The sequence below is a fragment of the Sarcophilus harrisii genome, chromosome 3, assembly GCF_902635505.1.
Source record: "Sarcophilus harrisii chromosome 3, mSarHar1.11, whole genome shotgun sequence".
Taxonomy (NCBI): domain Eukaryota; kingdom Metazoa; phylum Chordata; class Mammalia; order Dasyuromorphia; family Dasyuridae; genus Sarcophilus; species Sarcophilus harrisii.
The window spans coordinates 576288370-576315315 of NC_045428.1; the positions used below are offsets into that span (position 1 = coordinate 576288370).

The 26946-nt window shown below is 39.7% G+C and overlaps 1 protein-coding gene across 1 annotated transcript in view; it reads right to left on the minus strand.

Annotated features, from left to right (window-relative positions):
* LOC111719935 (coiled-coil domain-containing protein 50) overlaps positions 1–26732 on the minus strand; it is a 45280-nt gene extending 18548 nt beyond the window's left edge. Inside the window, exons 1-5 of the mRNA XM_031962937.1 lie at positions 26352–26732; positions 9310–9372; positions 5873–6002; positions 5077–5167; positions 785–857 (exon numbers count right to left, since the gene is read on the minus strand). Of these exons, the coding sequence (XP_031818797.1) occupies positions 785–857; positions 5077–5167; positions 5873–6002; positions 9310–9372; positions 26352–26400 (406 nt within the window). The 5' untranslated portion in view covers positions 26401–26732. The remainder of the gene's footprint in view (positions 1–784; positions 858–5076; positions 5168–5872; positions 6003–9309; positions 9373–26351) is intronic.
* Between the last annotated feature and the right edge of the window lie 214 nt (positions 26733–26946).

A 26946-nucleotide genomic window follows, 5' to 3' on the forward strand; every position in this document is an offset into this window, starting at 1 on the left:
TTCAGGACATGTTTGCCTCAATTTCCTCATCTCTAAAATGGGGGGTTAATAGTATGTAACCCCTCCTATAAAACTATAAAACTCAGAACTCCAGAGTTCTATTTTGTGTAGCTCCAGACCCAGAGCTCTCTATTCACTGTGCCACCAACTATCCAAAGTCTTACAAAAATAAATGTCAAAAATTAAAATAAAAAAAATTTTTAAATGTAACTGGGAAATATTTAACAAAATAAATAAAAATATATGAAAAAGATAATGTTACATTTTAAAGGTAAGTCAATATGTGGCCCAGAGGGATCCTTATATCCAGGTTAGTGGCCCCCATTTCTATTTGAGTTGTGAAATATGTGTGATTCAGTTCCCTACCTTTTGGCATCTTTGCCATTTGGGGGGAATGTAAGGTGAAAGATCAGAATTGTTATGATACACATTTCTCTTATTAATTATATGGGACGTTTTTTCACATGAATGTTTTAGAATATGACAACTTGGATCTTAAGAACTGATATAAGAAGGCATCCCCTGCCCAATCATGGCTCCTATTTCTTTGAAGAAGTGTGGGGCAATATGTATGGAACTCTGAGAATAATGTCACTTTTTTCCAAAATTTTGGTTAATTTTGTTGAATTTTTAAAAATCTTTTTCTTCTTCCTCTTTTTCGTAATAAGGAAATGTCAGTGATGGGAAAAAACAAAGATATCGATAAAAACTGATCATGAACAAATAAGCAACTACCAGCAGGTGGGGATGGATTCATTTCTGATTTCCTTCTCAGGCTCCGTACCTCTTGTGCTGTGGGAGCTCGGAAGGGAAGATGCTTCTTCTTCTTCTAACTCTTGCAATTGCTTGGCTATTTCCTGTGACAGGAGGAAAACAAATTAGCAGGAAAAGCAATAAACCAACACACTCAGAAGCCCTCAAGAGCCTCCTTATCAGTCTGAAGATATTGGTGTAACCTCCTTACATCACCAGGCTGTGTTTTGTACCCTGCGTTATCACGCATCCCTGCCTCCTGACAGAGAAGTCACAGACATGACATGGAGAATGATATTTTTTTTAAAGACATTTAGCTTAATTAAGCATATCTATTTTAAGGTTTTTTACCTTCCCTTTCTCCCTACCTCCTTCCCTCCTAAGAAAACATTCAGAGACATTCAGCATCTTGTTCCGGGTCCCACAGATAAGTAAGTGACAGAGCCAGAATTTGAACCCAGATCCATCGATTCCAGATCAGGGACTCTTTTCATTGCAATAAGGCAGACACTGACGAGGTAGATCCCATCCAAAGGAAAGTAATGAAGTCAGCAAGAGGATGCAAGAACCTATTATTTCTCTTCCAGTGTAAGACTCCCCAAAAGCCCGAAAATATTCAACAAAATAACTAAAATGATACAATCCAACATAGATAATGTTAATTTGTGGTTTTCCAAGTCAATATGTTCTCACCACATTTGTTTTTGGATGTGGTAAATTTTAGGAACAGACTTGTGGTTTATGAGAAAATTGTGGTCTAGTGCCATCTAGCTGTGTATCTAGGTAATCAAGAATTAATGCTGAGTCCTTGAGAGATAGGGTGGTATAATAATTAAAGCATTAAACATGGAGTCAAGAAGCCCTGAACTTAAAGCCCGCCTCAGACACCTGTGTGATCTAGAATTATCAGTCAGTTTTTAACTGTAAAGTGAAGGGGTTCACCCACTGACCCCAAAGTTTTTTTCCAACTCAAAATCTAATATTCTTATACCTGAGAATCTGAGATGTAAATTTTTTTTTGAGATGTCATATTTACAAATTACAGAACTGTCACATCCATTTTGGGGATGGTCAGATTTTGCTGGTTACCAGGCAATTCTCAGGCAAAACTCTGAATGATAAATGAGCCCCGTGAACAGTATAGCCCCATAAACTGTATTTTTTTCCCTACACTCTCAATTTAGGATAATAGTCTTTAAAAAAGAGAGAATTCAGTCCATCATCAATTCACAGACTTAGTTGGTCAGCTCCTCCCAAAGATGATGGACCTAATATTGATAACAATAGCAATAATATTTATCTAGTCCTTGAAGGTTTGAAAAGTGCTTTACAAACACCATTTCCAGGCATTCTTACTATACCTATTTTACAGATGAGAAAACTGAGGCAGAGAGGGGTTAAGTGATTTCCTCAAGGTTAGAGAATTAGTACAAATTTAAGGAAGGATTTGAACTCAGGTTGTCCTTCCACCAGGACACTGTGCACAGAAAGGGAGCAAAATTGCATGTTGCAGGAGACTCAGAATCTTCTTACTATCTCTAGGTGTGAAGGTCCTAAAATCCTTCTGTAGGAATTCACAATGGTACAATTTGAGAACCATCCGTTAATAAACATTTATTAAGCACCTACTATGTGCTAAGCAGTTCTGGAGCTGACGACACGACAGAAAACCTGAGTTCAAATCCCAATCTGAAACTTAAGAACTTGGTGACTTTGAGAACTCTCTTGGTCTCAATTTTCTCATTACTACAATAGCAGTGGTTCCGATTCTAAATCTCTGACTCTTTCAGATTTCTTTATAAAACAAAACAAAACAAAATAATGAAGAGGAAGTTGAAGGAAGTGAGGGCTGTAAAGAACTTTTACCACAAGGGGACAGTGAAGATGAACTACCATGTGTTCATATTCCCAAAGTTTACCAAGTCCTAAAATAAATATGGTGATTCATACAACAAAATCCAAGGTATAAGATGATGGCTTATTAGTTTTTTAATTTGTCACTGTAACCCATGAGGGGAAATGAAATGCATTATCAGAGTTATTATCAAAATCCCTCTTAATTCCAGTATTTTTGGTCTTTAATTATTCCCTATTTATATTTTTTATCACTTAGTTCATGTATATTTATCCTCATGTTGTCTCCCCCAGTAGACTGCAAGCTCCTTGAGGTCAGGGACTGTCTTTTGCCTTCTTTTTGTGCTGCCAGTACTTAGTACAGTGCCTAGCATTCAGTAGGCACTTAATAAATGCTTTTTGAATTGAATAAAATAGAATGATAACAATTGAGCTAGAAGGGATCAAAGAGGAATGATTATTTAGTCCAACAGCATTTTACAGAGCAGGAAACTGAGGCCCAGAAAAATCCTAAAGTCACCCAGGTGATAAACATAAAAAAATAAGAATGGAACCCATTCTTATGTCTCTGTGCCCTCCTGCTTCCATGTCCATTTTATAGATTAGGAAATAGAGATACAGAAGTTATTTCAGTAAAGGATCACCAGTGGCTGGATGTCCTTGTATATAAATTTCTGGACCTCTGAATCAAAAAGAGCTGGGTTCAAATCCAGCCTCAGACACCTACCAATTGTCAAATCACTTAACCTCTGACTGCCTCAGTTTCCCCAGCTATAAAATAGGAATCATAATAGCACTTTCTTCTCAAAGTTGTTGTGAGAATCAAATGAGATAATATTCATGAAGTACATAGCACAGAATGTGTTATATAATAGTCATTTAATAAATGCTTATTTCAGCAGGACCAGGAGATCATTATATACTTCAACAACAATACTATATGATGACCAGTTCTGATGGACCAGGCCGTCCTCAGCAACAAGATCAACCAAATCATTTCCAATGGAACAGTAATGAACTGAACCAGCTACACCTAGTGAAAGAACTCTGGGAGATGACTAAGAACTATTATATGGAATTCCCAATCCCTATACTTTTGCCCACTGGCATTTTTGATTTCCTTCACAAGCTAATTGTACAATATTTCAGAGTCTGATTCTTTTTGTACAGCAAAATAACGGTTTGGTCATGTATACTTATTGTGCATCTAATTTATATTTTAATATATTTAACATCTACTGGTCATCCTGCCATCTGGGGGAGGGGGTGGGAGGTAAGAGGTGAAAAATTGGAACAAGAGGTTTGGCAATTGTTAATGCTGTAAAGTTACCCATGCATATAACCTGTAAATAAAAGGGTATTAAATTAAAAAAAATAATAAAAATAAATGCTTATTTCCTTCCTTCCTAGAATCCTCTAAGTCATTTAACCTCTCTAAGCCTTAATTTCTTCATCTGTAAAACAGGATTATTATCCTGTAACATCTACCTCACAATGTTGTTGTAAAGCTCACAAGAGACAATATATGTGAAAGTATTTTGCAAATGTTAAAGCAGCAAATAGATTGTTATTATCAATAATAATCCAGAAGAGTCATCACCTTTCAGGTTGATAAATCATAGACATCTTCAATCCACAAGTATTTCTTAAATCCTTTCTATGTTATAGTCATGGGATTATAGATTCAGGAAATCTTGGAGTGAGTCAATCAACAAACATTTACAATGCCTGCATTGTGGTAAGCAATGGGGATATAAAGAAAGACCCAAAATAGGCCCTGTTCTCAAGGAGCTTACAATCTAAGTCTCCATTGATCCCTTCATTGGACAGAGAAGAAAACTGAGAAAGGGAATCCAAGGAACACCTGATTCCCTATGAACTGCGCTGGTATCACAGAAATTCAATGTGTATAAAGGGAGGCTCGTAGAGTCCAGGATGGACCCTCTGTGGCAGATTTATGGGAGGGATGGACAAGCTGTCCAGGATGGGCTATAACCCTACACTAGTAAAGGAAGGGCCTTCCTCAAGGATATACAGATAGATTGACATTTAAGTGAGTCCTGGAAAAATGATTGAAATGGAAATACTTTGTCCACATGATGAGAAGACAGGACTCAATGGAAAAGACCCTGTGGATGGGAAAGACTGAAAGCAAAAGGAAAAGGGGACGGCAGAGAATGGGATGGATAGAGGGGGTCATGGAAGCAACGGACTTGAGCTTGGACAGACTTAGGGTGATTGTGGAGGACAGAAGGATCTGGGATGCTTTGGTCCATGGGTCACAGAGCCAGACACAGAGTCATTCTCTCTAGCAAGGGATTCAAACTAGAAATCTGAATTTTTTTGTCTTGGGTTTCAGGGTTTTCCTCTAAATATTTGCCAGCTTATCAGCATCCTTCTGAAACTATGGCATCTCAATGGGAAGTCAACTGAGCAGAGCAATGGGCCGAGGGCCATCCCATCCAGTACCTGATCATCTTCTTCTCTTTGCCGACACTCTTCCGCTTTCCTCTGAATTTCTTCCTGGATTGATCGAGCCAGCTCAGAGTCACTCTCTTCCCTAAATATCAGTGAGAAGAATGGGTAAGAGGAAGACAAACCAAATATATCCCACTGTATTTTAGGTTTGATTTTCAACTGTGGTATACAAAGAGCAGGAACATCTCTAAACAGAAAACAATCCTGCTGGCCCAAAAGAAATAACCCAACTTCTGGGTCTGCTTCCAGTAACAAACATTTATTAAGCACCTACCATGGGATGGACCAGGTGGGGATGTAATAACCCAACTTCTGGGTCTGCTTCCAGCCATTAACAAACATTTATTAAGCACCTACTATGGCATGGCCCAGGTTAGGATGTAATAACCCAACTTCTGGGTCTGCTTCCAGTAACAAACATTTATTAAGCACCTACCATGGGATGGACCAGGTGAGGCATTTAATAATAAATAATTGAAATAGAATGACCTGGAAGTAGAAAAACCTGAGTTCCAATCTGGCCTCAGACTAGCTATGTAACCCTGGGCAACTGACTTCACCCTGTCTACTTCAATTTCCTCAACTACAAAATGAGCTGGAGAAGGAAATGGCAAACCATTCTAGTATCTCTGCCAAGAAAAGCCTAAACAGGGTCATGAAGACAAATCTTCTCTTTCCATCTCCCCACTAGTAGGAGTTACAGAAACAAAAACGGGTGGGAAGAGTTCAAAGAATTTGTGGAACAGAAAAGCTAGGGGTGACAGAAGAAGGCTCTGTGTTCCCCTACATTTTTTTCTGTTGGTGAGATTTTCCCAGTTCTCTTTCCTGGTTTTCCACATCTTGCAGCTTCCGGGCTATCCGAATGTCCATCTGAACAAGCTGACTCTTCTGCACGTTGGAAGCATAATGTTGTTCAACTGTATGCAAAAAAAAAAAAAAAAAAAGATGTAGAAAAGCCTGATTAGACACTTCATTGGCAACAAAACATACCTGTGTGGTCCTCAACCTGCCTACCTGCTTTAGTTGTTTAAGAATATCCTGAGGTTTTAAAACAATCCATTTTGGGGAAATTGTCATAAGATCAGAGATTTAGAACATGGAGGAACCTCAAGTATAATGGCCTCAATGGACCAATAAAGCAGCAGGCTGGCATTGGGATGCACCAGGGATGCAAAGAAAGGCACAAGAAAGATGCCTTCACAGAGCTCATGGGGGAGCCAATAAGCAAAGAATCATATATAAAGAAGCCATGGAATGGAGATCATTAAGAGAGGGGAAGCATTAGACAGAGGTGATGAGACAAAGCATTCTTGACATGGGGGACAGTCAGTGAAAATGTCAGGGGTGGGAAGATGAATTTTTTTTTTTTTTTTTTAATGAGGAAACTTAAGAAGAAATCCAGAAAGACTGATATGGTTTTTGGACCAATTCAATTTGACTGATAATAAATCCCTGATGCAAGGAAGGCACCAAACAAGCCTGTGCTGAGCAGAAGGGGACAGATTAACTGGAGAATGATATGGACATATCCTAGTGACAAGAAGCCCATTAGATGCTTAACCATGAAGTCAGCAGGTGGGGGAAAGGACCTGGGGCAATCCAAAGAGCAGGAATGCCCTCTAGTGGCAATTTAAGCCGACCGGGACTGAGAAAGGGGTGAATTGAGGGCATAAATCTACGGAGTACTTAGAGAGAGTAATAAAAATAACAGTACTACGGCAACATCAATCTTATAGGACAATCAATTCTGATGGACGTGGCTCTTTCCAACAATGAGATGATTCAGGCCAGTTCCAATGATCATGTGATGGAGAGAGCCATCGACACCAAGAGAGAGGACTGTAGGGACTGAAGGTGGATCACAACATAACAGTCTCACTCTTTTTGTTGTTGTCCGCTTGCATTTTGTTTTCTTTCCTTTTTGACTGATTTTTCTTGTGCAGCAAGCCAATTATAAATATGTTTACACATATTGGATTTAACATTTATGTATAACATGTTAAAACCTGTATAAACCATGTAAGGGAGAGTGGGGGGAAGAGATTTTCCAGATTTTCCTGGAACACAAGGCTATGTGAAGGTCAATGTTGAAAAATCATCCGTGCATATGTTTTGAAAATAAAAAGCCAAAAAACCCAAATTACAGTACTTATCTCCAAGGCTGGATCTCCGGGTCAATGACACCATGATATCACTTATCTCTAACTTCCAAAACTCTGATCAGTATTGAGCTTTCTAGCCACAGTTCTGTAGCAAAACTTATGACATCACCATGAGTCACATTTTCATAAGGCTTTACAGTTTTCAAAGCAACGTCGTCTAGTGAATAGAGAGCTGGCCTTAGGGGCAACAAGAGCTGCATTGGAGTCCTACCTCTGATACCACTGGTTTAGGAACCCCAAGCAAATCATTTAAACTTTCAGTGTCCCAGGGATCTATGAATTTTAAATTTTTTAATTTTAAAAATAAAATATTTTATAATTCTATTTCAATATAATTGGTTTACTTTGTAGTCCTTTGCAATTTATTTTTATGCATCCAAAGACATATTTCTGAGAAGGAATCTATAGGTTTCCCCAGATTGATTGTCAAAGGGATCTAGGATATAAAGAGCGTTCTAAGAATATCACTTTCAAAGAAGCCTTCCTTCCTCCTTCTCTCCCTCCCTCTTTTCCTTCCTTCTCTCCCTCTCTCTTCCTCTTTCATTTCTTCTCTTTCCTCCCTCTCTCCTTTTGTCTTCTCTCCATCCCTCCTCTTCCTTCCTTTCCTTTCTCTTTCCTCCCTCTCTTTTCATTTTCTCTCCATCCCTCCTTCCTTTCTTTTCTTTATTTCTCCCTCCATAACTCCTTCCTTCCTTTCTTCCTTCTTTTCCCTCTTTCTTTCTTTTTCTTTTCACTCCATCCTTTCTCTTCTGTCTTTCCTTCTTCCCTTCTTTCCTTTATTCCTCCCTCCATAATTGGTTCCTTTCTTGATTCCTTCTTTCCTTCCTTCCTATTTTGAGATAAAAGGACTCTTGATGTTCATCTAATCCAATTCCCCCATTTTCTAGATGAGGAAACCGAAACTGGGGTAGGAAAAGTGCTTTGCTTAAGTCCCAGGCCTTCAGAGAAGGCTGGCTGTCCCAGGAGGTCATCTCCATGTCATTCTTTCAATGTAACGAGTCTATAAAACTTTTATGTTAGGCTGCTTCCCATTAAGTACTAAAATGGGAGCCATTAAAATAACACTGTCCATTAAAATAATAATTAAAGAATATTCCACAGTGGAGAAGTAAAAGGATTTGGCATTTGGATAATGAAGTATCACACTGACATCCATTTTCTGACTTTAAGTATGGGGGAAACATCCCAATATTCAACTTGAGACCTCTTTATTTGGTTAATGTTGCCTAGATAAAACTTCAAAAATATAGGATTTTTTTTAAAGTACCAGAAAGGCTGGGTTTGGACTCAGAAAGATCAAAATGAATAAAAAATAAAACAAAATATGAATAAGACTTACTATGTGCCAGCTATGGCAGCTAATTGGTGCAGTAAATAGAGACCTGAGCTTGAAATCAGGACAACTCAAATTGAAATCCAGCCTCAGACATTTACTAACTGTGTCACTTAACTTCTCTTTGGTTAAGTGGTTCAGTGGATAGAGCTCTGGGCCTGGAGTTGGGAACTCCAGGCTAGGAAGCAGGTTGGGAACTGATTCCTAACCTTACCACTCTGTGATCTGGGAAAGAGGAAAGCCTCAGTTTTCAATCAAAAAATCTTTCTTGTATCTTTCTCAGAGATCCCATTACTGGGCATAGAGAGGAAGGAAGGAAACAGGCATTTAGACATTTAAACAAACATTGGCTCTCTGAGAAAACAAAAGATATGAATAATAATGTGTTTGTAAATATAGATGGAACCAAGAGAAGATTATTGCAATGATTACTATAACATAAATAAAAATAATAACTAAAAGGCCGAAGATTGCAATGAGCAATCTTGGTTCCAGAAGACATATGGTTACAGTCACCACCTCCCCCATGTGCAGGAGTTATCCTTCACCATATTGACTGGTTTGCTTAATTGTATTTCTTTGGAAAATAGAGACATCTATTGTGTCTTTGGATGGGGAGGTGGGGAGAATAGCAGATGCCGGGAAATATCTGTGATGTGAAAAACAAGATGCTTTAATGAGCCTTTTAAAGAATTACTAGGATAATTTTGGCTTCTGAAGAAGACTTACTTTCTTGTTTCTGCAAACAATGAGCCAGGGCTCCATCTTCAAGAATAGCAAAATCTTGACGGACTGTCAAAAAAAAAGTAAGATAACAATTGATTGGTAGAAAATGATACTTACTTTTGACACCATTCAAGTATTGGGCCTTTTATTACATTAAATTTTTGAACAATCAATGAAAGCCAAAGGTTTCCATTATTCATTATTCATCATATCATTGATATAATCATCAATTATTCATAGAATACTCTTTCTGTGCTTCAGAACTTGGGGGATACAGAAGCAACCATATACCACAGTTCCTGCCCTCAAAGACCTTATATTCTAGTTGGAAAAGAGGTCACATATGGCATAGAGAAGCTCTGCACTGTGTATTCTTAGGCAAATTACCTTAATCTCTCTTGCCTCAGTCTCCTTGGCTGTGAAAAAAGAAAGTTGGTTCTCTAGAGATTCTCTAAAGTTCCTTAGGTTGAGATCAGTGAGATCATTTGGTTCAACTTCCCAGTCCCCCCGCCCCCCAACACAGTCATCCAGCAGCTGGTTAAACATTCCCAGGGATACATAAATCACTATTTTGCAAGATGGCCCATCCCAGTGGGAAAATCCCTCGTCCCTGCAAAGTTTCATCTTATACTGAGCTGCAATCTTTTACCTACAATTATCACCCCTGGTCCTAATTCTGATCCCTAGGATCAACCAGAAAAAGTCCCAACCTTTTGTGTCAAAGCTTCCTTTAGATATTCTCCTCAGCCCCCTACAATATAGCTGGTAGATGGGTATGCTGGTAAATTTTTAATAACCAGTTCTTGGGGAAAAGGAGTAATAGGAGATAAAGGAGGGAAAGAATTTACACATAATGCATTTTAAAGTTCAATGAACATTATTAGTAACTTCTCCACTATTTTGTTAACTCTGGACAAGCAACAAAGCAATAAATCAAGCCCCGAGTTGCAGCATTTATCAATTCCTGAGGTATCCAGTGAAAATTTAATTGAACAATTAAAGAAAGCAAGTTGTCTCAGTCTCAGTCATACCATCATTTTCTCTCTCTCTCCTCCCTCTTGTGAAATTTTGGGATTAAAGGGTATGAAATATTTTAATTGTTTTTTTTTAACATAATTCCAATTTCTTTCACAGAATGATTGGACTAATTCACAAGTCCATCAATAGTGCATTAATATACCTTTTGACAATTTAATGTTTTGACATCTTTGCCCATTTGTTGAGGGTGAGGTGAAACCCCAGAATTGTCTTGATGTTTTCATATCTTCAGTTTTTGGAATATTCTTTCATGTAGCTCTTGGTAGTTTATGATTCCCCCCCCCCCCAGAAGTGTGGTCATCTCTTTAGATCAATGATTTGACAATTAAAATATTTCATACTCTTTGATCCCAAAATTTTATTGCTAGGAATATATACCTCAAAGAAGTCAAAGAGGTATGTCCCCATAGAGAACCAATTGTTTAATTTTCAGTGTGAGTTTTTACACTACAGAAGTAAAACATGGTTTGATTTATTATCTTGTTTATTGTCTAGACTTAAGAAATTGATGGAGAAAATGTTAATAATGTAGATAAAATTTTAAAAATGGATCTGTATATAGTTTTTGAGAAACAGTTAGCAAACATTTACCAGCATGTTCCTTATATCCCAACATATTCATGGCAATGAACTGAAATAAAGTAGATGTGGTACATGAATATAGTAGAATATTATTATGCTCTAAAAAACAAGTACAAGGAATTCAGAAAAAAACATGAGAAGATTTAAATTGATTGATGCACAATGAAATCAGCAGACCCAGGAAAACGTTATAGTCACTACAAAATTTAAATGGAAACTGAATGATATGCAATTATAATGACCCAGAAGAGATGAGAAAAAAAAGTACCTATTTCTATTTTTGCAGAGATTAGAGACTAGAGATGGAAAATACACAGATTCATTTGAGGTTTTGTTAAGTTTTATTCATTGATCTCAGGGGACTTAATTTTTTTTTTTTTTTTGATTAGGTAAAAGAGGCCATTTTCTACCTCTTTTCTTATCTAGCTTTAACTACTGACTGAGCATTGTCTCAGTCAGACTGAGACCTGTTAAAAATCCTTAGCTAAAAAGGTCAACGTTTCCCATTGCATCCAGGACCATCTCTGGTAGTTGGGATCTCTATCTGGCCACTGGACCAGATGGCTCTGGAGGGGAAAGGAAGGCTGGTGACTTGCACAGCCCGCCATCACTGAAATCCAACTCACTTGCATGTCATGGCATCCCCTCCCTGATTTCATGATCCCTTTCCAGAACAAAGGACCAACAATAGCAACAACTTCCTTCTTCCCCCCAATCCCAATTTGAAATAATTCTTTGTTACAAGGAATGGCAGGATAGGAGAAAGGGAAGGATAGAAATACATTAGGAAATTAGGGTGATATAAAAACAAAAGCTCATTGATAATTTATTTCAAACATACAAAAAAAATTTATATATAATTATAACAATGGAAGAGAGTATAATATTAAAGACTTTGCAGCAGGAAGGAAACAAAAGGAAGCATTAATTTAATCTGGCAATGGTAGGAAATTCTGATTAGAGAAAGAAGAGACTAGTAGTCAAAGACATTAGCAAAGAGGCTGCCAAAGAAAACCAGGCAGTGATAAAAAGCTTTGATCCCAGAGGGGGTGGCCATGAGCCCAGATGAGAAAGGATGAATGAGTAACATTTCACATGAAAAACTGAAGAGCAGGGGAAGGGAGGGGATGAAGAAAAGGGATTAATCAAAGTGGAGTACAAGGTGGTGACTGGAAGAATGATTATGCACAGACAGAGGCAGCCAATTTGGGAAGGAAAGCTGGAGGAAGGTGACCAGTTTAATTTTAGACCTGAGTTTGAAGTGACAAGAGGAGTCTCTGGGGAAAAGTGTAAGCAGTCAGAAAGATAGAACTGGATTGTGGGTATGAGGATAAGAGATTTTTTTAATTTCTTTTTTTTAATTAAAGCTTTTTATTTTCAAAACATATGCATGGATAATCTGTCACCATTGACCCTTGCAAAACCTTGTGTTCCAAATTTTCCTCTCTTCCCCCCCATTCCCTTCCCTAGATGGCAAGTAATCCAAGATATGTTCAACATGTTAAAATATATGTTAAATTCAATATATGTATACATATTTATACCATTATCATGCTGCAGAAGAAAAATCAGATCAAAAAGGAAAAATGAGAAAGAAAACAAAATTCAAACAAACAATAACAAAAAGAGTGAAAATGATATGTTATGAGACACACTCAGTTCCCACAGTCCTCTCTCTGGGTGGACAGAGATATTATTAAATAATAAAGGAAGACAACATATATAAGAGAGTGATAGCCAGGGAAGGGAGTTCTGGTCTACAGAGTTACAACAACCCATAGTGTTTTTGTTATTCAGTCTCACTCTTAGAGGCCCCATTTTGGGGTTTTTCTTGGCAAATACTGGAATGATTAGCCATTTCCTTCTCCAGCTCATTCTATAGATGAGGAAACTAAGGCATTCAGGATGAAGTGGCTTGGCCAGGGTCACACAGCTGCTAAGTGTCTGAGGCTGGATTTGAACTCAGGAAAATATTTCTTCCTTATTCTGAGACCTAGCTGCCCTTCCACAGTGTAGGTTAATAAAAGCAACTTAGGAATTGATATATCACTTGAAGTTTCAGTCTTTCCACTTAATGGAAAAGTCTAAAAATTATTAGCAAACCATACAACATGCAAGTTTACTCATTTTTCCTATAATTAATGATTAGAAAAACAGCACTTTATGTGTGTTATCTTTACTCTAGAAATTGCTTTCCCTACTTCTGGTTTCCAAAATTATTCCCCTATTCCTAAAACACAGGCTATTCCCTTCTTCAAAAATCCTCTATGGTTCCCTATTGTCTCTAGAACAAAATTCCAGCCCCTCAGTCTGGCATTGAAAACCCTTCTCTGTATAGCCTCCTTTCATTGGGCCCTTCATGTATCAGCTGTTGAGATTACACTAGCTGGTCGACTTTCCTTCTCTATTCACAAGTGGTCTCCCCTGGCCAGAATGTATTCTCTCCTTACCTTCCCCTCTTAAGAGCTACTTCTCCCTCCCCTTTCCCTCTTGAAATTGCTTCCCATATAATTTGTTTGGTGATGTACAGAGCTAATTCTCCCTCCCCATCTCCTCATGTAGAATGTAATCTCTCTGAAGGCAGGGTCTATTTCATTTATCTTTAAATTTCCAGTGCCTGAGCTTGGTGCCTGAAACAAGCAAATATAGATTATGTTTCTGTTCAATTGAGTCCGAAGCAATCTGGACCCTTTATAAATGCTTGTTGATTGACTTGTACATTTACCTTTGGATTCTGGTCTTTCTCTGGTGCTTCTATGTCTACAGCTAGGAAAATCTACTGAATTTGAAGCTGGAGAATCCCGGTTCAAATCCAGACCTTGCCACCAAATAGCTGTGTGACTCTGGGCTGATCATTAACCTCTGGGAGCCTCAGTTCTTTATCTGTAAAATGAGAAAGCTGGGTTTTCAATGTCCTTTCAGGCTCTAATCCCATCTTATCTAAAACTTGCAAAGTGATTAGGAGGTGATGGAAAGGTCCAGTTGGAGAGTCCATGCTGCCTCCCGAGGAATGAGGGAAACAATAGGGTGAGGGGAGGGTTGGGGAGACTCCAGATGGAAAACCTTGTGTCCTCAGCAGCCCTCTCAATGGAAATTCTTAGCGGGTGGGTGGGGTGCAGAGAGGAAGGGAGAATGAATGATGGCCAAAGATGCCCATTTGTGCCATGGAATAATACTGGAGGTGAAGCGATGGTGTGTAATTTGGCAGGAGGAAAACAATGACATCAAGGTAGGAACGAGCCCCGGCTGATGACCAAAAAGAAGGCATTATTTTATGTCCCTTCATCAATCTTCTCCAATATAATTTTGAATGGTCCCCAAAGGTCACCGTCAAACTGGGCTGTGGGATTTACAGGAAGAAAGTCTACTGAGAGGAATAAAGGCCACCTATTACCAGGTCAGGCTTGGGGGTACAGAAAAAACAGCATCAGATGGGACTTGAATGTTTCCAAACCCGTTAATTTTATTTCAGGTTCAGGTTTTATTTCAGAGAATCAAAGTCTTGCTGATTTGCTAACGAAACCTAAGGGAGAATCATTTCAAATTCTTCCAGAGTCCTAATCTATAACACAATTGGTCTAGATGGTCTCTATGACCCTTAGGGGTACCATAGTGCACAGAGCACTGAGTTAGATAGACTCAACTTCCTGAGTTCAAATTCAGCCTCAGACACTTACTGAGAAAGTCACTTCACTCTGTCTGCTTCAGTTTTTCTTTCAGTAAAATGAGCTAGAAAAGGAAATGGCAAAAAACATCTCTTCCACAAAAACCCCAAATGGAGTCACAAAGAGTCAGACACGACTGAATAACACATGAACCTTTCAGTTTTAGGGTTTGTTATTGTTCAGTTGTATCCTAACACTTCCTATCCTCATTTGGGGTTTTCTTGGCAGAGATACTGGCCATTTCCTTTTCCAGTTCATTTTACAGATGAGGAAACTGAGATAGACAGGGTAAAGTGACTTGTCCAGGATTACACAGCCAGTAAGTGTCTAAGACTGGATTTGAATTTAGGAAAATGAGTCCTCCTGATTCCAAGCTCAGTGCTTTATCAGCTGCACTTCCTAGCTGCTCCACTTCTGAGTCTATGATTCTATAAATGATGAAATTATAACCTCTATTAAGTATTGGAGCATTTTAATATATTTAGATGACATTTAGAGGACATTTTTTGGAAGGGATGGTGCCTAATATCAGCTTCAAATAATGTACTTACCAAGGTGTAGACATTTCCTGTTGAAAGTACAAACTAGGGGGGCAGCTAGGTGGTGCAGTGGATAGAGCACCAGCCCTGAACTCAGGAGGATCAGAGTTCAAATCTGGCCTCAGACACTTAACATTTCCTGGCTGTGTGATCCTGGGCAAGTCACTTAAACCCAATTGCCTCGGCCCTTTATAAATGCTTGTTGATTGACTTGTACATTTACCTTTGGATTCTGGTCTTTCTCTGGACCATGCTTCTATGTCTACAGCTAGGAAGACCTACTGAATTTGAAGCTGGTTGGTTAAGTGATTTTGCAAAGCATGCTAGGTGGGGGCTTGTGAGCAATAATACTATAAAAACCCCACTCCCTCAGGGGGGTTACTAGAACCCTGAGAAGTCAGCTACAATTTGGAGACCTAAAGGAAGCTTTCATGGGGCTGGGAAGAATGAGCTCAGAAAAGGTCTACATTTCCATGACATTATCACTGAAAAAGAAGTGGAGTACTTAAATCCATCAGTCTTAGTTTAAATGTTGAGATCAACACAGATCTCAATGGCCTTTTCTCCATTTCAAGGAAAGAGTTTGATGGAATCACTTGCTTCTCATTAAAAACTTGTCTCTCTCAAAATCACAAACAGAAAGGCACAGACATGTATCTGGTACAGGTACATGGTACACACAGGGAGTGGGAGGTCATGTAGCACAGCCCTGGGCTCAGATCCTCTAATAAGCAAGTCATTGGTAATCTTATCTCAGGTGTGTCACCTGTCAAATAGAGGTGAAAGCTGCAATACCTTCCTCATTGAGGGAAGATACTGACATAAATGTTAGGTCTTTCTTTTTTATTTAGACCAAACACTTCAGGGAATCCAATAGAATATAAAGCTTTTAAGGACAAGCATCTTCTTTCCTCTCCTTTCTTTCCTCTCCTCTTTTCCCCTTTCTTCTCTTCTCCCTTCCCCTCTCTGTCCTTTCCTTCTTTCCCTCATTCCCTTCCTCCCAATCTTCCTTCCTTCTCCTTTCTTCCTTCCCTCCCCCCCTCCCTCTTTCTCTTTCTTTCTTCCTTCTTTCCTCCCTCCCTTCTTCTTTTCCTCTCTCGCTTTCTTCCTCCCTCCCTTCCTTCTTTCCTTTCTTCCTTCCTCCCTTCCTTCCTTCTTTTCTTTCTTCCTTCCTTCCTTCTTTCCTCCTTCCCTCCCTTCCTGCTTCCCTTGCTCCCTCTCTTTCTTCCTCCCTCCCTTCCTTCTTTCCTTTCTTGCTTCCTCCCTCCCTCCCTTCCTTCCTTTCTTTCTTTCCTTTCTTCCTTCTTTCCTCCTTCCCTCCCTTCCTGCTTCCTTCTTTCCTTTCCTCTCTTCTTCCTTTCCCATCTGGGGAAAGATGACCACTGTCAAACATAAAGGAGTTGCAATCATACAAAACTTGTTTTGAGAGCAGGGGCTCTCTCAATCAGTTTAAGTGAGTATGAGATCATCCTGGTCAAAACCAAAGGTGGAAAGCCAAACACAGCATTAAATGGAAACGAAACTGATTGTAAACAGACTTAATCCTAGGTATTTATCCTTTTAAAGCAGCCAGACAAACACTGGGGCATTTTTCAAGAAAGCTCTTAGACTTCAAAGAAAGACTTAGTTTCAGGACACACAATTTGTTTTTCCTTTCTCTCCTTTCTTTCCTCTTTTTTTCTTTCCCTTTCCTTCTTTTCTCTCTTTTTCTCTTTCTTTTCTTCTCTTCCCTCTCTTCCTTTTCTTGAGACTGAGTCTCCCCAAATCACTCAAGCTGAAGGTATAGTGGCAACTCATGGACTGGTTTCCACCACTGATTAGCAAGGTGGCTTTATCCCATTTTAATCTAGGAAAGGAAAAAGCATTTTTGGGAGAGACTAGCCAACTGGGATTAAGTGACTTGCCCAGGATCATACTGCTATTAAGTATCTCAGGCCTTATTTGAACTGGGGTAGTTTGCCCCATCTTAGGCAGTCTACTGCCCTCCCACTTCTGGGTAATCACCAACTTGGTCCCAATACAGCTCAAATCTCCCTGAGTTTAAAATAGCCTCACTTTCCCTAGCAGCACAAATTAAAGGTAAACTCCTTTTTTCTTCTAAAGAATAATCAAAACTTTGAAACTCTTTAAGAGATCCACCACGCTTAATCTCCATCAATCTCCTGGTGTAATTTAAATCAACAAGGATTTATTAAGTGCTTCTTATAAACAGAACACTGTTCTAGGCACTGGGGATACAAAAACAAAAATGAAATTGTCCCTGTCCTCATGAAGCTTACATTCTACTAAAGGAAAAACAAGTTAAGCTTATACAAGTAAATATGAAATACTAGATTGGGCCCATAATTTCCCTAAAATAAGGAGCTCCCAGTGAGGAATCTCCCTTTTCCAATGAAGAACTATGGCAATTCTGCATTTTCTAGCTTTAGACAGTTGCCTGGGTCATAGAGAGTGAGTTGGCCAGGTTTTCAAACCCAAGATGAATCAGAGGCCAGCCTTGAATGGAGGTCTTATTGAATATCCAGCTCTCTATCTACTAGGCTGTCGCCCAAATTGGTGACATATTTGCAAAACAAATAGTTCTGTTATAATGCTTGCTTTTGAAAAAGTCAATTTGTTCCAATGACAATGATATATTAGGGTACAATGTGAACATAATTTGTATTTCCCATTTGCTTATGAATGATTTTGTCCCCAAGAAAGTGAGTAATGGGGTGGGGGAGAGGGAAATTAATAACTGGAGAGACTGGGGTAAGAAAAATGTTGAAGGCAGCATCTGAGAAAGGTTTTGAAGAAACAAAGCAGTCTCTGCCCTAAGAGAGCTTTTTTTTTTTTTTAATAACTAAAATATTTTTATTTCCTTTATGATTCAATCTTCCTGCATTCAAAACATTTGGAAATGTTTCCATCTAGCTACAATTAAGAAGTAACAAAAGATTTCATATAAAAGGAAAGTTTACTTTCTATAGAGGCAATACAACATATATATTTGTTATACAAATGTAACTCAATGACTCTGGAAATCAAGAATGATCTGTAGGAGAAAAGGAATGTCATGGAAATGTAGATCTTCTCCTGAGCCCATTCTACCAATTTAAGAATTCACAAGGGGAGAGTAATGTGAAATCAGGCTGGGAATCAGGGATCAGATTATGAAGTGCTTAAAATGCCAAACTAAACAGTTTATATTTTAAAATAATAACAATATCAACGACTAGTATTTATATAGCACTTTTCGATTTACAAAGTACTTTACAAATATAATTTTATGTGATTCTCATAACAACCCTGGAAAGTAGATGAAACTATTTTCCTCACTTTGTCCAAGAGAGGTTATGTGACTTGACCAAATACAGTATAAAGTCAGGAAGTATCTGAGGCCATATTTGAACTTGGAACTTCCTGACTATATATACTTGGGAGTTCTATTTATTGTGTCACCTAGGATTAAAAAGATTTTTTTTTTAATCCTTGGAAGACTTCAAACAAAGACTAGATACTAGATATGTTATTGTGGGAATTCTTTTTCAAATATGATTTAAAATAAAAATTTTAAAAAGCTGGCCAATGATGTCTCTCCCTACTCTAAAATCCTGGATCCTATTCTTAAATGTGTGACAAACTTTTTAAAATTACCTACTTGTAAAAAAAAAAAAATCAGTCATGGTTCTATTTAAATATGTTAATATTGCTAATAATATCGCTAATAATAACCACTGGCATTTATATAGCATTTTAAAGTTTGTAAAACACTCCCACCTATTCTCTCATTCAATTCTCACAAGAGCCTGATGAGTTAAGCATTACATATATGATTATTCCCATTCTACAAATGGAGAAACTGAGGCTTAGGTGGTTACTAAGGTCATTCCCAACTCATAAATGCTCTCTTTGCCTATCGGCCAACGAGCATCAGTTTAAGTCCTTAATGTAGAGCCAGGCAAAGTGGATAGCGTCCTGGGCCTGGAGTCAGAAGGACCGGAGTTCAAATGTGGCCTGTGTGACTGTGATCTATGGCACTTAATCTAGTTTGCCTCAAATTTCCTCATTTGTAAAATGAGCTGAAGAAGGAAATGGTAAACCACCTCAGGATCTTTGCCAAGAAAACTCCAAATGGGGTTTCAAAGAGTTGGACACTCCTGAAAAATGACTCAATAACAAAAGAAATGTTATGATAAATGTGGAAATATGTTTAAAAGGATTAAACATGTTTAGCCTATATTGGATTACTTGCTGTCCAGGGGAGGAGAGAGGGAGGAGGGAAGGAGAAAAATCTGGAACACAAGGTTTTGCAAGGATGGATGATGAAAACTATCTTTGCATGTATTTTGAAAAAGAAAAAGCTATTAAAAAATAAAACATTTCTACATTTATTATTTTGCATGTATTTTGAAAAATGAAAAGTTATTATTATTTTTTTAAAAAAGAAATGCTAATTGTTTTTGATGTCTTTACTATTATTTCTATTTATCCTCTGAACAACAACATGGGGCCAGGCAAAGTACTAAACATCAGAGACAATAAAGAAAGGCAAAAACAAACACATTTCCTATCCTGAAGGATAGGGAGGGAATATATGGAAAAATGGTACATATAAACGACATGCAATGTAAATGGAAGGTGATTTTAGATTAGGAGTTTTTAACTTGGGGTCCATGAACTTGTCTTTTGTTTTTTAAAAACATTTTGATATCTGAATAAAAACTGATTTTCTTTGAAACCCTAGATGGTACAATGAGTAGGGTGCTGGACCTGGAGGCAGGAAGACTGGAATTTCAAATGGGCCTAAAAACATTTCCTAGCTGGATGACCCTGGGCGTGACACTTCATTTCTACCTGCCTCAGTTTAGTCATCTGTAAAATAGGGAAAATAATAGCTTCGACCTCTTAGGGTTATTGTGAGGATCAGACAAGATACTACTTACAAAGCATTTTGCCAACCTGAAACCTTTTCTCTCTACACCAGGGCTTCTTAAACTTTTTCCATTTGCAACTCCTTTTTACTTGAGAAATATTGGTGTGATATAAAATAGGCATACAAATCAAATACTTATTGATAATGAATCATGATTTCATGGAAGCATCTGCCTCCTCATCTCCTACCAACTCCTTGGTTTCCTGTAAGTCCCAATTAAAATTCACTCTTTTATATGAAGCCTTTCATAGTCACTCAATTCTAATGCCTTACCTTTTTAGATTATTTCCTATTTATCTTGCATGTAGCTTGCTTTCTATACATTAGTTTGCATGTTGTCTTCCCTGTTCAATTGTAAGCTCCTTGAGGACAGGAACTATCTTTTGCCTCCTTGTGTATCCCTAGTGCTCAGGCACATTGCCTAGACTATAGTAAGCACTTAATAGATGTTTATTAAACAATGATCCATTAGGATTCCAAAGGATTTATAATGTAAAATGCTATCTGACTTCAGAGAGAGAGAGAACTGATGAATTCAGTGCAGACTGAATTTTTTTTCACTTTTTTTCGTTTTTTTTGCAACATAACTATTGTAGAAATATGTTTTTAATGACTTTATATGTATAAAGGATATCATATTTCGTTCTTTAATGGGTAGAGAGAATTTACAGCTGAAAATACATCTTAAAAATAATAAAAATGTTTACTGAATTGAAATGCTAGAAATTATTATTACTAGTGATAATAATAATTCTAATTATGGATTTAAACACATGATTCCAAGAAGGGAATATAGGCTTCACCAAACTGTCCTAAAATGTGTGATTTTTATGATTTAACCAAGGTCACACAGCTAGTGTCAGAGATGACATTCTAATTTAGGCCTTTCCTGATTCCAAGTCCCCTCATTGCACTGTAGCCCAAAGTACCTCCAAATGTGGAGGACAAAAACGCACTTTGAACTCTCCTTGCCAAAATTGTTGGATTTCACTTTCTACACTCGTTAGTCGTGGTCCTTGGGACAAAATTCACACATTTCCCAAATAGCCGGGGTCTTTTCCAAAAAGAGATCAAATCCACAGCCAATCTCATCCAATCCAACAAACTTTTAATAAGCGCCTACTGTGTGCCAGGCGCTCGGCTAGGAACCAGACCCAAGAAGATTAAAAATGAGATAGTTCTTGCTGTCAGGAAAAGTATGGGAACTCATGGGAACAGTGAAACAGAGTGTAAGGGAAGAGATCTCCCTCAGCTTCCCATAAGGCAAGTTGCTCTGACAACTTCAAGAAAGAACTGATGAGTTGTAAAAACTAGGGATGACAACCATAATGTAGTTCGTTGTCACTACTCCACACTATGGGAGCTCATTTTGGGTCAAGATGGTGATATTATTATTAATTATTGTTGCTACTGCTATTAATTATTTATTAATATGGTTGATGGTGTAATTATTATAATTAACTTAATCGATGATAAATAATAGTTATAGATAATAATCAGTCATTTCAATGATTATCAATCATAGTATATATGTATATATATATAGATGTATGTATATGTACATACATGCACACATGTATCAGCTGCTTGGCTTTGTGTCCCCTGAGTCTGCTACAGTGGCTTAAAAATCTGCTAGTCTTTAACCTGAAAAGTGGGCAAACTGAATTCTAGCCACACTACTGATTGGGTTAGAGTCAAGGGGAGTGCTGGTAAATGTTTGACTCTGGAGGAAAAAAAACATATAGGCAGGACACCTTTTTGAGTTTAATCAGCATTAGGAACATTTTTTCCATCACTTTCTTAAGTCTTTGCTGTTGTTCATCATTTTGGTCGTGTCTAACTCTTTATGACCCCATTTGGGATTTTCTTGGCAGAGATACAGGAGGGGTTGGTCATTTCCTTTTCCAGCTTGTTTTACAGATAAGGCGACTGAGGCAGACAAGGTAAAGTAACTTGTCCAGAGTCACACAGCTAGGAAATGTCTGATGCCAGATTTCAATTTGAGTAGATCAGTCTTCCCGACACTAGATTGGGCTGTCTATCCACTATAACACATTACAGTTATTTAGTTCACTTAGCTACACTAAGTCTAGACAAACAATAAAAGAATAAATCAACGGGTCACCAGAATTGTTCCAAGTCAAGTCAACAAACTTTGTTATTCAGTGCCAGTCATCCTGTTCAGCACTGGGGATACAAAGAAAGGCCAAATTCATGGCCCCCGCCTTCAAGGCTCTCCTTCCAATGGGGGAAACGATATAAACAACAACATAATAAACAATATACAGGGTAAGAAAATAAGCAGCTAGGGATAAAAAGACTAGCCCTAGACTCAGAAAACCTGAATTCAAATCCAGCCTCAGACACCTCCTAGCTGAGTGACCCTGGACAAATGATCTCTGCCTCAGTTTCCTCATTTGTAAATTGGAGATAGTGTTAATAATACCTGCCTTTCAAGGATGTTGTGGGGCTCAAATAAAATACATTTCATTTCCCACTGCAATCTTAAGTCTTACCGAAATGCTAGTTATTGTTAGAAACTCATATCCTGTATTCAATGACAAAAAGTAGATATGTTATTCACTTGTACAATAGTCTGCTTTGTATAGAAAATAAATATTGAGATAATGATTTGTCCCAGGACCATTTCTATCCAAATCCCATCCAAAAAAAGAGAAGATAATAATAATAATAATAATAACAATAATTATAGCAGGATAGTGAATTTCCCGATGAGCATCTGAATCCCTTTGAATAATTAATACTAATAGTAATAGTAATACTAATAGTAATAATAGCCAACTTCTATATAGTGCTTACTGTGTGTCAGGTACTATGCCAACCCCTTTTCAAGGAACATTTCATTTGATCAAGATAAGAATGATTTTTCAGTATTAGCAACAGGAACAAATATTTATAAAGCACTATAATTTTTCCAAAGCACTTTACATAAATTATCTCTTTCAAGCCTAATGACAGAAGGAGGTGCTAATTTAATGCAAATTTGTCAGAAGAGGGAACCAAAACCCAGAGAATAAGGGGGTCTGTCTCTATTCTCCTTGGCCACATCCATAAATGTAGAGACAGACACAGGCTCTGAATGAAAATGGCAGACGTAGCATTCATGAAGTTGGAGCCTTGATTTTCCAATACTGAAAATAATACATCTGTAGTCTGTTATCAATACTGAACCAACCAGATGTGAGTAAAGGAATCCTTTAAAGAAGAAGCTGGAATCGTGCTTTTCAGAGTACAAGGGCAACCTCCATCCCCTGGCCCTAGATTCTTTGTGGAAATCAAATTGGTAAGCAGAGGGTTGAAAATCCCTGAAATCTGGGAAAGCTCAGGATGAAGAGGGCAGGGCAGAAGGAGGGGTGTGGTATCTACTGATAAAACGGGCAGGAAGAGAAGCACTGGGTAGATAGATTAAATCGGAAACACAAGGACATTAGCCATTTTTCAAAACATTAACAAAGAAATTGCTTTCTGAACGAACGCATCCTGAGAGAGATTTTCTCCCAGGGGAAAAGGGCTGGCATTGTCTTTAAAAATAATAATAATAATTACCATTACTCTTGAGTCCCATGTATTCCTTACAAAGGAATGTTGTTAGATTCAGTATTCTCCCTGGAGATTTACTGTCAATACCAAGAAGGCTGGGTGTAGCTCTGCTGTACCAAAACCCAATAAAAAATACCTTTAACAGGGGATAAATACAGGGTAAAGGTACCCACGGAGCTAAGGCAGTGTATTTTGTGTACAACTCCATCTTGCTGGGGGGAATATACAATTTTCTCCAGTAATGCCTTAATTTCTTTTCTTGAGCTGTGTCAAAATGCCTGGTTTTCTTTCTTTTGATTAACTACAAGGCTAGATGCCTGTCCATTTGTTAAAAGGCTCACTGGGCAAATAACACATCCCCAAATCTGCCCTACAGGGATAACCAACATTCACACAGCTTCCCTCACATGGGTAGCTTTTCATTTGAATAAAAAGACATCCTAGGAATCTCAAAAACAGGACAGAACCAAATGATTTTTTTTTTCTCTAAAGCTCTTTGTTATTGGGAAGGTCTCATTAATAATATTGGGAGGGGGGAGATATTTCCATCCAAAGTTTTATCCTTCGTGAAAAATTATGCAACATTTTCTACAGGTCTTAAAAAGAAATGTTATACAGAAAATATCCATCTAGTGAGTGAGTTCTCCATTGTACAAATAGGCAGGGTATTTTTATTTGCTTCTGGTTTGAAGCAAAATCTATTCCTAAACCCTTTGTCATCCCAATGGTGAAATTAATTGTTTCTGATTCTTTGCCTTATAATCACAGTGATTATAAAGCGGAAGGAAATGTTTGCTAGTTAACTTCTGGTAAGAAAAGAAGGATTTCAGAAAGCTTGTGTTTCTGCAAATTTTGGTATGAGATTTGTGCCTTTTTAGTTTCTTGAAAATAAAATGATTTAAAAAAAAAAAAAAAACTGAAATGCTGAACCTTAAAAATATGACCTTTATTTATCACTACCCAATTCACTTACCGGGAGTCCAGTATTCTATAGTATCTTGAAAGATTTGTAATTCTACAATTATTGACTTAGATCACAACTCTTCTAAACCTTTCCATTCATACAATCTTTGTTTGTGTTTTCCCATAAATCTTCCAAAGGGTTAAAAAAAAAATAATTCCCTCTAGATGTAATGCCACAATAAAGGGGGAGAATAAACATCTATAAAGATCCTACTATGTGCCCGAAAACCATAATACAATAACAATAATAACCATATTATTATTATCCCTTTTTACAATAAAGAAAACTGCCCCAAACAGAAGCTAGATGACTTGCCCAGGGTCACAGGGTTTACAAAAGTTTGAGGCTGAATTTGAATTCAGGTCCTTCTGACTTCAGGGCCATTTTTTCTATCCACTGTGCCACCAGCTGCCTCAAAGGCAGACCTGGAGTAAAGCTGTCAGCCCTGTCCTGTGACAACACCATTATAAAGGGGTTCCACTGTAATTTCTTGAGGAGGATTATTTGTAATTAAAGTCATAGGAGTTCATAAAAATAAAATCGGGACTGACTTTTCAAGCTAGACAACCAAGGAGTCTCCAGACACTAAGAACTGTCTATAAATGACAATCTGCTTCCTGGTTCAGAAGTAGCAAAGACGCTTGGAGGTAGGTTTACAGAAAGGGAAACTGAGGCTCAGAAGGGGCGGGAGTGACTGCTGGTTAATGGCAGAGTAAAAACCAGAACCCAGATCTCTAGAGTTCTCCATGGCACACAGTAGGTGCTTAATAAAATTCACTGATTGATTTTCTGCCATATTTCCCTCTATCTTCAAGCGTCATCCCCCATCCTTTAACACACCATTTTACACTGGCTCATGACTCGAGGGCTGGAAGGGACTTTCTAACCCAAGATCCTCATTTTACCGGACGGACACTTTATCTTAAGGACAGAGATGCAGTGGCTTGACCAAGATCTCATGAGTAACCACAGGGCAAAGCCTGGACCCAGATCCCATTTCCTCTGACGGCCAGCAGTCTGTCCACTGTGCCATGGAGATTGCTTCCCAGGGATTCCAGCTTCGGGGGTCACTGCGATACTAAGCCCACTGGAGGGGCAGTCTGGGACAGGACAAAGCGTGTGGACTGGTCCTGGATTCAAATCCTACTTGCCATTTCCTTGCTGTGTGGTCACGGGCCCAGGAGGCGCCTGCTGGGACCTCAGTTTCCTCGTCAGTAGAATCCCTATTTGGGGGTGGGGCTAGAAGGCCTCCGAGGTCCCTCCCGAACCTGACTTTTACAGGAAAAGGGCTGTTTCCTCACAGCCTTTTCAGCCCCCAGTGCCTGTGGAAGGAGCAAGCCTCCGCTCCACGCGGGGAAGGGGAGGGGCCGGCCAGCAGGTACTGCCACCGCTAAGAAGTCCTGGCTGGCTGCCGGCCCAGAGCGACCCGCCCCGGTCCCGGGAGCCTTAGAGCCAGGGCTGGGGACGGGGACCCGGGCCCTGGAGAGGATGACGAGGGGGGCGTGAGGTCAGAAGGGGAAAGAGAGGGGACCTTCGCAGCCCGAGCTGGCGGGGACAAAGGCAGGGGCGCAGCCAGCAGGCATCCCCCCAGCCCGGCAGCCCGCCCTAGGGAGTCCAGGTGCCCCGCACAAAGCTGGGGTGCTTGACAGCCTCCTCCCCCCTCCTCCCCGCCCACCTGCCGGGCGCTTTACCCGAGTCCCTTCCCTCCCGTCCTCTCCCCTCCCTCCGGCTCCAGCCACCCCGCCCCTCGGGCCGCCGAGGGCGCCCAGAATCGGCCTTACCCTCCTGCACCCCGGGCAGCCGGGCCCGGTCAACGTGCAGCCCGCTCATGCTGGGGTGGGAGCTGTCCCCGCCGCCGCCGCCGCCGCCGCCGCCGCCGCCGAGCGCTCCTCTCCCGGGCTCCAGCTCCCGCCGCCGCGCGCCTGCCCGCGCCTTCGTGCCCCGCTGCCCGCCGGAGAGGTGGGGAGGCGCAGCGCAGCGAGCGAGCAGGCCGCGGAGGCTGCAGGGTCCGGGGCCGGCCCCGGCTCCGCCCGCCGAGCTGCTCCCCGGGGCCACAAAGAGGTTCCCACGCCCCGCCCTCTGCGGTGCTCCCCCGTGGTCCAGTAGCCGCGGGAGCTCGGGTCCTCCGGCCGTGCCCCCTCTCTTCTGAGCCCCGCACTCCCGCCCCCCGGACCCTGCCCCGCAAAAGAACCCGGGGGCCAGTCCCCCTAGACACCCCTGGCCTCCCAGCGTTTGGCCGCACCTCCTTCCCACCCACCCCCTGATGCACGGGAGAATTTTCCTCCCGAAGTGGGGACTTCCAAAGGCTTGTGCACTCGGGCCCCCCGGTGTTGGCTAGCCCGAGATCCCCCTCCCGCCGCTTCCCAGGCCCGTTGG